General features: G+C 37.9%; 1 protein-coding gene across 1 annotated transcript in view; it reads left to right on the top strand.

Annotated features, from left to right (window-relative positions):
• The window catches only part of LOC140241592 (DNA polymerase lambda-like), a 110,922-nt gene extending 100,783 nt beyond the window's left edge, over positions 1 to 10,139 (top strand). Inside the window, exons 8-10 of the mRNA XM_072321325.1 lie at positions 1,085 to 1,176; positions 5,586 to 5,699; positions 9,824 to 10,139. Of these exons, the coding sequence (XP_072177426.1) occupies positions 1,085 to 1,176; positions 5,586 to 5,699; positions 9,824 to 9,979 (362 nt within the window). The 3' untranslated portion in view covers positions 9,980 to 10,139. The remainder of the gene's footprint in view (positions 1 to 1,084; positions 1,177 to 5,585; positions 5,700 to 9,823) is intronic.
• The last annotated feature ends 5,392 nt before the right edge of the window (positions 10,140 to 15,531 follow it).

Raw genomic sequence — 15,531 nt, forward strand, 5'->3', positions numbered from 1 at the left:
TCCACCAAAACCATTAATTCACTGACATCAGCGTTTCATAAGACTGGCAAATCCCCTCGCGCCACTACCATGATCGTTTCATAAGACTGATAAATCCTGTCGCGCCTCGCGTGGTATATACCCTTGTTATTGTGTGGCTCATCAAAACAATAGTGACGAATGAACAGACGTACATGGTGGAAGAAATAGCGGGAGTTGGGGGTAGATAATCCCGTGGTGTAATTATCGTAGCTATTATACGATAAGAGGACGGAAATCATCGTCTGTTGCATATTGTTTTTACGCCGATGCTCATCGTCCCACGGCGATGACGGCTTGCTTGCGTACTGAACCCATCGTAAGGTAATGGGCGTGGCGCAGACAGGGTATAATGATTTCCGCGATGGCCCAAAGAGAAGCGCCTTTGCTCTGCATGTATCAGCCCAACCGCCAACGAAACAATGAAACAAATTGCAAAGTAATGTCTGCTGTCTGTTGTTGGTTGTTAGAAACAATGCATATGGCTTGTTCTTGTTGTGGTGATTGCGTTGCATTTTTTTTTTTTTGGAAAATATCTTGCTCTTTGGAATATGCCAGGAGAATATTGGCAATAGGTGGGGTAGCTATGTGTATGTGTGTGTGTGTGTATGTGTGCGTGTGTGTGTGTGTGTGTGTGTGTGATCGGATGATAGGTCTTTGACTGTCTTTAATAACATAGCGCTTGTAGCCCGGATTGATAGCTTTTAAACATGCAGAGTGGATCGCAATAGAGAGCTTTAACTGAGATCTATATAAACAAAGAGCAAAATATTATGTGAGATAGTAATATGTCAATTGGCGTCCTTACTGTCTCATCTGCTCAGCAAAATTGTATTTGGAAAGTTAGAATACAGGAAAGTTGTTTGGGGAATGAACATTGTGAACAGTTTTCAGTAGACAGTAAAATAAACCCAAACAAACAAACAAACAAACAAACAAAAACAACTCACACACAAACAATTAAGCGTAACAACAGCCTTTTCAACGCAATGCGTAAATTCACTCTGCTACTTAATAGGAATTGAATAATCATAAACATCCGTATTTCATTGTTTTCCAACCACAGGTTTTATCACCGATGATCTCATTAAAGTTGAAGAGAAGGGTGAGCAAAGAAAGTACATGGGCGTGTGCAGACTTCCGGGAGAAAACAGAAAGGTACAAGGGAAAAATGAGCAAAATGTTGATTCTGCTGTATACATGTTTTTGTTTATTGTAGTCTTAATTATCATTATGTCACTGTCACTATGAGTGTTGTCATCATAATTATCATTATCTTATCATTATCATTGTTCTAATTATTATTAGTAGTTAGTAGTATATGATCCTGTATTTTTTAGCCTAAATATTTTGAGCACACTGTGCTGAAATGGTTCAGTGACTAGTAAATTACATCAGTATTCAATTGTCATGAACGTCAAACCATGGTCCTACTACACACATGGACTAATCACATAGGTCTTTCTTTGATCCTAGCATCACTGCCGCCACCTGAGTATGTACATCTGAATGAGTACATTCAGATGTTTGGATATAAATTATAATGACGATGTTGTCGGCATCGTCACTTACAAAAGAACCGTTTCGTCATGTCGGTCTTATTTGGCTGAGGTGTCTTTTCAGACTCAACTGCTTTTGAATAAACACCAATGATGGGGAGCAGCAAACCTGAAAATATGACAAATTTTGTGACACAATATTGGTAATTATACTGCAGTGTACACTATCCTGTGGACGCGCAGTAAACATTCCTTAATGGTATAAAGGCATACACATGTCGGTCTACGGATACTGTCCGTGTGTACTTTGAAAATGTGCGAAAAAAATGGGAAAAATTAGATTACAAGTCACAACCAACCTGCCCAATTTTTTTCTTTCTCTTGTAAAGCAAGTGCATTCCGCAAATGAAATTGCGTGAGCGATGATTTCCCGAGACAAGCACACCGACTTCAACTACACATGCATTTTCTTGATAGACAGCTACTATCTTCTGCGCTCCAGTGGCGTATCTGGGGGGGGGGGGGGCAAGGGGGGCACGTGCCCCGGGCGCCACTCCTTGGGGGCGCCAAAAACGAAAAAAACGGGGGAAAAAACGACGAAGAAGAAGAAGAAAAAAAAAAAGAAACTCGCCCGGACCGGGGGGGGGGGGGGGGGTGGGAAGGGAGAATGAATGGGGGGGGGGGGCAGAAAACTAAATCAAACAAGATAAAAACAAAACATGAATTCCATGTTTTGTAAGCTGAAATATAAAAATTTTCGGCTCGCTCGCTGCGCTCGCTCGCCAAAATTTTTCAAAAAAAAAAGAGATAAAAACAAAACGTAATGATGACGCGGAAATATACAAATTTCGGTCACTCGCTCGTACTAATTTAGAGTATTTTTGCAAGTCCTCAGTTTGTTGGTATAAATCGTTATGTAGGCCGTCACTATATCTTGATTAGAATTGTATGATTTAATAACCAAAAAATGACAAGAATTCCATGTTTTGTAAGCTGAAATACAAAAAAATTTCGGCTCGCACGCTGCGCTCGCTCGCCAAAATTCATCAAAATTTATTACATCCAAATCACCCTCAAAAGACCCGTTTTAAGTGCTTGAAAAAGCATATCATGCGGAATGTGGACCTTTTTTAAGTCCCTACCGGGACGGGATAGGGATTGAACACTGTTGGTACAAATCGTTATTTATAAGGCCGTCACTATATATTGATTAGAATTGTAATTCGAAGATTTAATAACCAAAAATGACAAGAATTCAATGTTTTTATAAGCTGAAATGCATAAATTTTCGGCTCGCTCGCTGCGCTTGCTCGCCAAAATTCATCAAAATTAATAACATTTAAATCACCCACAAAAGACCCGTTTTAAGTGCTTGAAAAAGCATGTCATGTCGACTTTTTTTAAAGTCCCTACCGGGACGGGATTGGGATTGAACACTGTTGGTACAAATCGTTATTTATAAGGCCGTCACTATATATTGATTAGAATTGTAATTCGAAGATTTAATAACCAAAAATGACAAGAATTCAATGCTTTTATAAGCTGAAATACATAAATTTTCGGCTCGCTCGCTGCGCTTGCTCGCCAAAATTCATCAAAATTCATAACATTTAAATCACCCACAAAAGACCCGTTTTAAGTGCTTGAAAAAGCATGTCATGTCGACTTTTTTTAAAGTCCCTACCGGGACGGGATTGGGATTGAACACTGTTGGTACAAATCGTTATCTATAAGGCCGTCACTATGATATATTGATTAGAATTGTTATTCAAAGATTTAATAACCAAAATGACAAGAATTCAATGTTTTTATAAGCTGAAATAAAAAAAATTTCGCCTCGCTCGCTGCACTCGCTCGCCAAAATTCATCGAAATTTATTACATTTAAATCACCCTCAAAAAAACCCATTTTAAGTGCTTGAAAAAGCTTATCATGTGGATTTTTTTAAGTCCCTTCCGGGATAGGATTGGGGTTGAACACTGTTAAGTGTTGGTATTAATCTTGTCTATAAGGCCGTCACTATATCTTGATTAGAACTGTAATTCGAAGATTTAATAACCAAAAATGACAAGAATTCCATGTTTTGTAAGCTGAAATACAAAAATTTTCGGCTCGCTTGTCGCCAAAATGTATCAAAATTTAGGGTTGCCTATTATATTTAAATCACCCTCAAAAGACCCCTTTTAAGTGCTTGAAAAGGCATATCATGTGGACATTTTTCAGAAATTAGGGGCGCAATTTTCGCGCTTGCCCCGGGCGCCGTTTTCCCTAGATACGCCACTGTCTGCGCATATAGTTTTTAGATTTCTCAAAGCGCCATGTTGTTTGTTGTCCAGGCTGGCTGTCGGCGAACATGATGAAATCAAAGCAGGAAAGTATGTTTAAAATGTTTTGTGATACTTTTGACAGAAATAGGTGCATGAATTAATTAACGAGCGATGAACGTCCATGTGTAGTAGGTCCATGGTCAAACGCTACGTTCCCCTGGGCAGAATTCTTGGCCCGCTTCTTTTTATCTTGCGTGCATTTGAATCAGTGCCGTATATAAAGAGAGTCTGGCCAACTGCTAAATTGGACGCCATGTCGTTACCGCGCGTATTCCGCTTTACAGGGTTAGCGTGTACGCTCAGACGTAACAAAATAACCAAGCCAAATAAGGGGTAGTAATAACAATGGGCACTGCGTATGAGCGCACGTTAGTAACGACATCGCACTTTAGTAACGACATGGCTCCACAAAGATCACGGGACCCTTTTTGACCAATCACAGGCTTCAAAACTCATGAGCCGAAAACCGAGTTGGCCAGACTCTCTTGAAAAGGCACTGATTTGAATGACCTCCCGAATACGATGAAACATTGTAAGATGTCGCTGTATGCAGACGATGCTTGCACATTGTGTGTCGAGTCAAACGATCCAAATCAATTTCAGACAATATTGTTGGAATATCGATCTGAAATCAGTCACTACGTGCCGCTGTCAATGTGGGCTTTTGTTGAATGTATGCAAGTGTAAGCTGATATTGTTTGGAACAAAGAAAGAAATAACAAAGTTTACAGGTGTTAGAATTCACTTACACGAAAGACACCTGGCGACCCTTTGTCAATTAAATACCTCAGAGTGATTTTAGACAATCAGTTTCCTTGGGCAGGTTAATTTGAATAACGTAAAAAAAGTAGTAATAATAAAATAGAAATAAAACTCTGCGAAACTTAAGTACGTTACCACGAACAAGACAAAGAAACCTTCGATATACATTGTAAAGGCACTGTGTAATCATTGATCTTTGCACTAAGGGACTTGCTGAAAAACAGCTTTAAGCCGAGTGCGAGTTTGTAATTATCGTTAATTATGATAAGAAGTATTAACACTCTGATTATGATAATATACAGTCCCGACAACACGGTTTTAGCGGTGACACCACTCTCTACTTTTTGCCATAATATCATAATCTGACCCAAGTGTCTCCAATATCTGGTGATTTCCCGTATATACTCAGCACATCCAGTTCCCATGTATTCAGTATAATTTTACTAACAACACGTCATTATTATGATCTAAACTGACACTCACTAATTGGTTTGAAATAAAAAACAAAACCAAAAAAACCCCGTTATTTCCTGTATTCTTGTGAACGCGCGGAGTCAGGTTTTGATTTCACTAGCAGTGCTAGTATAATGCCGTTACTTATACATCCCGCTATATCTCGTCATCATACCAATAGACATCGTAGTCTGTTATCTGTTGGAATGAATTTATAGCCTTTGTTCGATATCTATAAATTGTTTACCGAATCTATACATTGCATATACAATGTACAGGTAATGGAAATTGGTTGCGCTACGTGCATTACAGCATATCGCAGGCAATGGATTGGTATCACAAGCAGAATTAAAGAGCAACAAAACGAGACATGCACTTATAAGGCAAGAAAGCGTGGTGAATTAACCTGAATGACCACGGCCGAAATGGGAGAAACTTAAAGCTGAACTTTTTTTTTTTAATTCCTCCTATGCATTTTTACTTCGTTATTTCTTTCTTAGCTTTGTGTGTTTTGTGTTTTTCACAGCATCGTCGCATTGATATCATAGTTGCGCCGTACAGCGAGTACCCGTGTGCTCTTGTTCATTTCACGGGATCGGGCCATTTTAATCGCTCCATGAGGGCGCTAGCCAAGAAAAAGGTAAGTGGCGAGTTGCACACAATGAAAATAATATCCTCCATGCGAAGGAGTTTTACCGTGTACTGTATAATGTGTATAATCCCGCCGCAGAGCAGTGTCAACAGACGGCAGTTGTCGCTGATTAGCAGAGCTGTGGCATTTCACATTTTTTTTTCTGTGAAGAAATGAAAGCCAGATTACTCGATTTATTCTAATTATGGTTCTTTCAGTCAGTGCCAGGTCTTCATCAATTTATAGTTGCTCATCACCTAGGCAATCATCAGGATGACAAATTGAAATCTCGTTCTGGTTATTTTTCTTTTTGTCGGTGCCAAATTTATGATTGCTGATGATAATATGATAGCACTAAAGATCGATACTGAGAAAAGCCGACACTTTCCTCTAACAGACAGAAAAAGGGAGAAAAGAAAACATTCAACAAGCAAGCCAACCAAATAGTGTTCGGAAGTTATGGTGAAGCTATTTTTGTGCCTCCGCCACAAAGTGGTGCCGGAGGCATTATGTTTTCGGGTTGTCGGTCCGTCCGTCCGTCCTTCCGTCCGTAATCAATTTTGTGGACAGCGTAACTAAAAAACGGTTTGAGGTATCATGATGAAACTTGGCATGTATATGTACGAGTGGGCAAAGCTGTGCCTATCAACTTTTAAGTGCACATGCTCAAGGTCAAATGCTCACAATTTCACTATATCCCCCATATCCATGCAATACCTCAAGGTATTTTCTTTAAACTTAGTGTATACATGAACTTCCAAATAAAGATTGTCCAGAGAGAGTTTCGGGTCAAAGGTCAATGATCAAGTCAAAATGTTGAAATTTTCCATTTTTCTCCATATCTCCCAAATGGTTCAAGGTATCTTCATGAAACTTAGTATGTGTGCATGTATTGACTGGTAGTGATTATCTAGGGAATTTTGGGGGGTCATGGGTCAAAGGTCAACAAACAAACAATTAACAAACAAAAGTCAAGGTCAACTCCTCAAAATGTCACTACTGCCCTCATATTTATGCAATGCCTGGAGGATTTTTCTTGAAACTTGATATATACATGTATTACCCAATAGAGATTCTCTGGGAAGTTTCTTGCCCAAAGGTAAAAAGTCAAAAGGTCAAAGGTCAAGTGAAGGTGCTAAATTTCACTTCTTCCTCCATATCTCAAAACTGACTCAAGGTATCATCATGAAACTTAGTACATATTTATGCATGTTCTACCTGACAGTGATTCTCTTGGGGACTTTAGGGTCATAAGGTCAAAGGTCAAGGGTCAAAGGCCAGGTTTAAATGCTAATATTTTACTATTTATTACTGAAATTAAACTTTTTCTCCATACATTGAAAATTACTTAATGCATAAACATATAAAAGGGTTAAAAGTCAAGTAAGAATCCTCAAATTCCCAAATACCTGCACTTGGTACTTGGTACTTCGTACTTGGTTAAGATCCTCCTGAATACTCCCACTGGAATTAAAATTCGTGTGGAAGTTAAAAGACAATTTAGCCATTCATCCAATTAAATGTAGTTCAAGGAAAGTAAATATTCAGCACATTTGTGACAAATCTGTCATTTTAATATTTTGCCAGTTCTGTGAAACTGTCATCCTACATTGTCAAGACATTGTACTATAGACCTATTAGGAGAACCATGCATTATGGCAGAGGCATACCAGTCGCTATAGCAACATTTCTAATTGTAAATGTTAATTAATGACCATTTTTCCATTTCTATCTTTCCTGAATTTTCCTTACATAGAGCCACTTTCAATACGCAATGTGTCCATCTGGAATGTAGATGATGAGAAAATTTGTAAATATGGAAAAAACTTAGAACCAAATTGTTCTTGTTTCCTATGTGCTACCTATGATAATGGGGCTTGTATACCTTCTTTTTTTTTCTTTTTTTTTGCTGTGCAACATCATGAAATCAATCCCCAAGTTACATCTGACCTAAATGGCATGAAATGAAGTTGATAAAAAGGTAACAGTATTTGTAAGAGGTAAAAGCAAAGTTTCAACCACATAAAATGTACTTTGCTCTCATTTGTGATCATGGTACAGACCATAGTATTAAAGAAATTGTAGGATTACATTATTTCATTAACTTTAAAAAAGGGAATATTTCTATGCCTCGTATCAATTTATTGTCCCCGCCGAACGAGTTCGAGCAGGGGACTATGAAACGGGCTCCGTACGTGTGTGTGTCCGTGTGTATGTGTGTCTTCTCTGTCATTTATGAGCCAATTTTGATTCTGTTTGCTTTATATGATAGCACTACATGGGAGCTTTGAAACTTCTACACAGAATTTCAGTTGTGACCTTTGACCTTGACCTTTGACCTACATTGTACATTTTGCTACAAAATGCTACTCCTTCGCCATTTCTAACCCGAATTCAATTCCGTTTGCTTTATGTGATGGCACTAGGTGAGGGCTTCAAAACTTCTAGACAGAATTTTGACCTTTGACTTCTTTCACCTTTGACCTTGATTTTTTACCTATATTGTACATTTTGCTACAAAATGCTACTCCTTCGCCATTTCTAACCCGATTTCGATTCCGTTTGCTTTATGTGATGGCACTAGGTGAGGGCTTCAAAACTTCTACACAGAATTTTGACCTTTGACTTCTTTGACCTTTGACCTTGATTTTTGACCTGTATTGTACATTTTGCTACAAAATGCTACTCCTTCGCCATTTCTAACCCAATTTCGATTCCGTTTGCTCTATGTTGATGGCACTAGGTGAGGGCTTCAAAACTTCTACACAGAATTTTGACCTTTGACTTCTTTAATAATAATTAATAAAAATTGCATTTATATGGCGCTTCATACTGACGTTTCTAAGCGCACTTTTGCTACTCATACAAATAGACTAGAAAACACAATAGCATTAACAAAATCAGCGTTAACAGTAACAAAAGAAGAAGAAAGAAAAGAAAAGAAAAATACATGTGATGCAATGGTACAATAATTGATAACTGTGTGCGCCTCCAGAAAAAAAAAAAAAATTACAACTGATTAAACAGGTGAGTTTTGAGAAAAATTTTAAATGATTCGACAGATGAGGCATTCTGAATATAAAGAGGGACTTTATTCCAAAGAGTGGGAGCAATGGAAGAGAAGGCTCGGTCACCATAACGGGTTTTTGTATGTGGGCCATGAAGTAATTGGAGAGAGGAAGATGAACGGAGGGGTCTGGCAGAAGAGGAGGAGCGGAGAGAGACTAGGTTTTGAAGATATATGGGTGCAAGATTACGTGTGATTTTGTACGTCAGAAGAAGGATCTTGAAAGTAATACGGGAATGGACTGGAAGCCAATGGAGTGAGCGGCGAACAGGAGATATATGGTCATGTCTCCTACTAAGGGAGACTAATCTAGCGGCTGAATTTTGGATACGTTGGAGAGGGGATATGTGACCTTTGACCTTGATTTTTGACCTATATTGTACATTGGCTACAAAATGCTACTCCTTTTCCATTTCTAACCCGCTTTCGATTCCGTTTGCTTTATGTGATGGCACTAGGTGAGGACTTCAAAACTTATACACAGAATTTTGACCTTTGACTTCTTTGACCTTTGACCTTGATTTTTGACCTATATTGTACATTTTGCTACAAAATGCTACATTTTGCTACAAAATGCTACTCCTTCGCCATTTCTAACCCGATTTCGATTCTGTTTGCTTTATGTGATGGCACTAGGTGACGGCTTCAAAACCTCTACACAGAATTTTGACCTTTGACTTCTTTGACCTTTGACCTTGATTTTTGACCTTATTGTACATTGGCTACAAAACGCTACTCCTTCGCCATTACTAACCCGATTTCGATTCCATTTGCTTAATATGTGATGGCACTAGGTGAGGTCTTAAAAACTTCAACACTCATTGATGCCAGTCCAAAGATTTAAACTTCCGGCGGGGACATATATTACGCACCGCGTAATTTGTACTTTTCCTTGTTATATTTTTGTTGTATGCTCTGTTATATTTAAATTATGTTATGAAATGTGATTGAAATGAAAGATTTTGTAATGTTATGCTCTAACAAAACAAAACAAAACAAAAAATACATGAATATAAATTCACATTGTGTCAACCTAACCTAACAATGACTCCTTCTGGATTTTCAGGGCATGTCCCTGTCTGAGCATGCTCTGCGGACCGGTGTGGTGCGGCGAGGCAACGAAAAGATTCACGAAGGAATACCTCTCCCAGTCAACAGCGAGGAGGACATCTTCCGCCATCTTGGGCTGGAGTATCGGGAGCCACACGAGAGAGATTACTGACATGGTACTGGGCTTCTCTCCACAGTTGAAATAGGGCTTTATTGGGAACTGACAAGTTGAGACCGGTCCTGTTTTATTCATTGTGGGAATAAGGTCTGAGAGGTAGTGTCCAACTTCCTGCAGTGTAATCTCCACGAAAAGTTTTCTGTGAAAGGGAGCTTATCAGGGGTGCACGTCATGAGACCGACACCCACGAGCCATACAACCTACGAGTCATACAGCCCATGAGTCATACAGCCTACGAGTTATACAGCTCATGAGTCATACAGCCCATGAGTTCGACACTTAGCAAACAAGGCCCACGAGACTGATATGACACATTAAGCCTCATGTTGTATCTGTCGAACTCGTGGGCTGTTTTTACCTAGTGCTGAACTCATTGGCTTTATTTGCCTAGTGTCGAACTCATGGGCCGTATGACTTGTGAGCTGTATGACTCATGAACCTGTTTTCAATGTCGAACTTGTGGGTGTATAACTCGTGGGTGTCGGTCTCGTGGGATGACCCCTGTATCTAGTAGTTGATTTGCCTTGCACACATTGATTGAGGGCAATCTATCACAGATATGTTTTTGATGAAATTGGATTAAATCTGACATGTCCACACAAAATGAAAGTGCATAGATGCATTGAGAAGAAACTTGAAGTTGCTGTCTTGAAAAAGACTCGGTTAGCATCATGGTGGATATTTAAATAGAGATTGTCAAACCATGGTCAAACCTTGCTCACTGTGTTGTGTGATAAAGTTTAACTGCATCAAAATGAACTCCAGCATTCAAAAGTTTTAAGAATTATTAATGGTATCACTCAAAGAAGTGCAGATATGAGGCATTTTTTCAGGTCAAAGATGTCTTCAGTCTGGTCCAGTGATCTCTACTCAAAGAGATCAGTTGTCTGATCTGGTTTCACGGATAATTTACAGATATGGGTTTCCGCCCTCTGTAGTTATAAACATTATAGTGTATGTGGTATAAACACAACATTATGCTGTCACTTTTATGAGATCTGCGAAAAAAATGTCAGCATGCTACTAAACCTTACACTGAATGGTTTATCCTAACGCTAGTGTCTATAGGAAATTATGCCTATGCTCTTGCATAGATTTGCACTTTTATCAAGCACTAAATGTTTATCTGCAATCTTCATACTTTCTTAGCTTCATATTTCGTCAATATGAAATAATCTGGTGGCAAGTAGAACTATGCAGCTGAAACTTACCACAGTGAAAACATTGTTCAACTAGAACAACTGTAGAGCGCAGGCCTCCGCCACTCACTTCATTTCAGCCCATATAAACATTCTGAAAATCGCCCAATTTTCCAATAAAGGAGCTGAGTGTTTATGAGTAGTTTCCTACTGCTTGGCCCCTCGAGCAGAGCATGAGCTTTAGTGCACGTATGCAAGCCTCAAATATGCATAGCTTAGTTTGAACTCTCACGTTCAATGAACCTATTTGCCAAAAGATTTTTTTTAGTCCTTCAAAAATTCATAGAAATTGCCAGATCACTACTAAAATTTGATCATCCATTCTGTGTGTCATTATCAACTTTTCCTGTAAGTTTCATCCAAATCCGTTCACAACTTTTTGAGTCATTTTGCAAACAGGCAAATGAACAAACAAGCCAACACCGACAAAAACGTAACCTACTTGGCGGAGGTAACTATGCCTTCACTTGTATGATGTACAGAGGAATGGAGTCTTAAGGGGTAACAACTGAGATGTTTCATCAAGATGAAATCATCTCGAAGCTCACATAAGCATCAATGAAATCGCCATACAGAAAAAACAGAAATTTTCATGAGCGTAAAACTTTCTTGAATTTTGCAAGGAGCCAAGATTCACATATACAGTAAGTTCAACAAATCCCTGTATTACTGGTACATGTAGTCTACTGGTAATGTTTCAAGCCACTAAAAAAAAAGAAAGGAAGAAAAAAAAGGCTGTTGGTTCCAATTCATGGAAGGTTCATACCGAGAATTGTTGTGGTTTTACAGTATTTGGCAGATTTCTTGGCTTTAGTGCTGACGGCACCAACAGACCAGACAGGTCACAGTTGATTACACATATCTTAGTCTGTCGGCTTCTTTTGTCTGAAATCTGTTTTTGCACATACAGTATATTTCTTATGTGATATCTTTTCTCTTTGATGGTAGTGAAGATAGTGAATGAGAGGGTATTATCACAATTTTCATAGGTTTGAGTATGTTAGAAAACATAGAGGCCTTACAGTCACCCTTTGAGTGGCCGTGTGCTCGTAGACTTCATTTATTCTTCTTTCCCATATGTCACAGACATGTGATCTTCTCAGGATTGCCTCATTTCTGTGAAAATGACATTATTTTTTGACTCGATGTCGGCAAAGAAAATGATGCATTGGGGGGGGGGGGGGGAACTGACACCCTAAGAGATTAATACTTCATGTAAGGAAAGAAAGGAGTTGCTTATTGATTTGTCAATCAGTTGCAAGACAAATCGCAGTCTCATGAAATGAATTGAAGTGAGAGTTGCAAAGGGATGAATTACTACACTTTTGATAGACTTGAGAAAAAAAGGCTGGAAGGAAGAATATGACATATTTTACATCAAAATAATAACAATGCTAATAATAATGATAATAATAATAATAATGATGATGATGATGATAATAGTAATAGTAATAGTAATAATGATAGTAATAATAATAATAGTAATAATTTTCATTTATATGATGCATTAAAATCTAAAAGATTCTCTATGTGCTTTTCATAACTACATAACTGTCCTATACTTCAGAAAAGAGCTAAGTTGCCAACAATTTTGCAAATTGCTTAGTGTCTGTTTCAGCCCTAAGTCTGTCTGGCAACCTATTCCTCAGAATAGGAGCTGCATCAGCAAAAAAAAAAAAAAAAAAAAAAAAAAAAAAAAATGTGATCTCCACATGGAAAGGTGGATGATGTCATCTCTTGTCCATTTGACGAAAAGGTCTTTGTCGAGATCATTACATGGAAATAGATACCGATTTATGTGCCATATATTTAGCAAGTATAATTTTCCAAATTCATGAAATGAATGTGTCTTATTTATGTCGATGAGGGCACTTTGTTAATCAGCTGCAATAAAAACAACTAGAATTCAATGAATTTGAATAATTACGCGGTACTCGCTGCAAACTACAAGGATTAGAGCCAGCACTGGCTGTCGGGCGGAAGCTCGGTGGTCTAGTGGATAAGACGCCTGTCCGGAGATCAGGAGATTGTAGGTTCGAATCCTGCCCGAGTATGTATGCCCATGATTTCTTTCGTCATGGCTGCTACTAAATCACTGATCAATTCAGTGCTTATTTATGTCAATGTAGGGCAATTCATTCTATCAGTTGCAGTATAATTTTTTTTTTACAAATCAGGACTTCCTGACAATTTTATGAGTGGTTAGATTCGCGATCATGGGTACGCGTACATGTTGCATTCATTCCAGGATCAGAGTTAAGTCCTTTCATGTGTTTATAGAAATTTGCGAATATCATCCGACTCCAAAATTCACAGAAATGAATACACCATAAAATAAATGTTGTGTACAGTAAGTGATCATTTTCTAACTTGCAAACAATTGCATTCTTTCAGGATAGCTTCTGTGTAGCTGCACATTTACCTCACATGCAATTCATAGAGTATAGTTTATAGATATAGATTTTATATATCAGAGACGCCATGTTTCATACACACCACCATGTATTAATCCAATCAAATCAACCATTGTGTGTTTATTTAAGTCTGAATTCCTTGAAGTTGCATCCAAGCTGCAAAATCTTGTTCATGACAGAAGGTGTGTCAGTATGTAGCCGGATGCTCTAAAACATTTGTTCAATAGCAAAAGACACTATGTTTACAAATCAAATGCAGACATAAGTATGTATTCAAGAAACTGGAAAATAAAGAAACAAACATGTCAGCGAGTCAGTTAACTTTGACCTCATCTATAGTCCAAGAAAAGACGGGTTCCAGAGACACATCTTCTTATATTTCATAGTCAAGAGCCAAGATTTTTGCGTGTGCGAAGATGTTATGGAAATCTAATATATTTATTGCGGCATGGTGTTGTCGTTGTTGAAATTCTATAGAAAAGACAATAATCTGTGAAGACACTTAAAATTGTGTTTTGTTTTGTTTTCTGTGAAACTTCTGGTTATCATTTATATGATGCTGCCCTGCGTGAGACCAGAAAATGAGAAAAGCACAATGTGTCAAAATATGGTTCATTTCTACAAACAATGAAATACCTGGTAGAAATATTGAGTGTATTTATTTCATAGCATAATATTCATATATCATACCTTGATACCTTGATGCCTGCTTATTTTCCCCTTTCTCTCATTCTCTCTTTCTGACTATATACTTTCATTTGTAATTTGCAATGGAAGTCAATGGAATATGATATGTATTTCTCTGTTATACATGGGATCTTTCAGATTATGAAGTTGCTGTACCTGAGCAGTTATTGATGAATGCAATGTTTAAATCCATGCCTCTGATATCTTTTGTACATTGGTGATACAGTGTCTTACAGAATGAATTTGAACAAATTTTCTTATGTGCATGGTTTTGAATAATAGTAATATTAAAAAAAAAAAACCATGCATGCACTAATATCATGGAAATTGCAACTGTTCTTGTGAGCTTTTTGAGTGAATTTTATGAATTTAATGTCTCATTCGACAAAGGAGGCACATGTACATACCTGATAAATGCCTGTTGTATAGTGTAGTGTGGCATATTTAGATGTTTGCATTCCAGGTTGTACGAGCGAATTGGCAGTAGCACAAAATTGAAGAAGAGCATATTCAACCGTAATTTTAACAGTACTAACCCGCTTTAAAAACCAGACTACATTTTTCCCATGTTACTTATCATCTTCTGCTGCTTGGAATCAGAGGGTAGTTTGATACATGAATAACCTGTAGAATCATAACTGTAATTAGTAAGAAATGAAACAGCAACAGTAGAAATCCCAGGAAAATAGCTAAATGTGTTTCTGAAATGGTTGATTACACACATATTCATGTTCATTTTTGAAAATGTTGACTAGCACAATAAAAGCAATAATTTTGACAGGAATATATTTACACGTACAATGTATGTCAATTTTTGTATAACTATATGCAGAATACAGTATGTCCCAAAATAAATATATACAATCGGACTTTCCCATTGATAACTTCCAATATGATAAAACTGTCTGAATGCTATTTCAGGGTCTAGAAATATGACATCATAACCTATATATTGCAGAAAACCCCATTCAATTTGGTTACTGGTCACAGAGAAACTGTGGATAGTTGTAAAGCATATCATGGGTCCGATTCTTCCAGATTTAGCGCTTGGATGCTCTTGGAACTGCATATTAACTTGGAGGGAAGGGATTCCCGACATGCTCTACAAAAATCCTCATTTCTCTTTGACCACTGAAGCAAATTGGATGGGGTCCACCGCAAGATGTGGGCAATAAGTTAGTAGTTTCATACCCTGTAATTGTATTTAGATTGATTCACTATATTTTAAGTTATTGTTGCAGAGGGG

This window comes from Diadema setosum, chromosome 18 (genome assembly GCF_964275005.1).
Source record: "Diadema setosum chromosome 18, eeDiaSeto1, whole genome shotgun sequence".
NCBI classification, from domain to species: domain Eukaryota; kingdom Metazoa; phylum Echinodermata; class Echinoidea; order Diadematoida; family Diadematidae; genus Diadema; species Diadema setosum.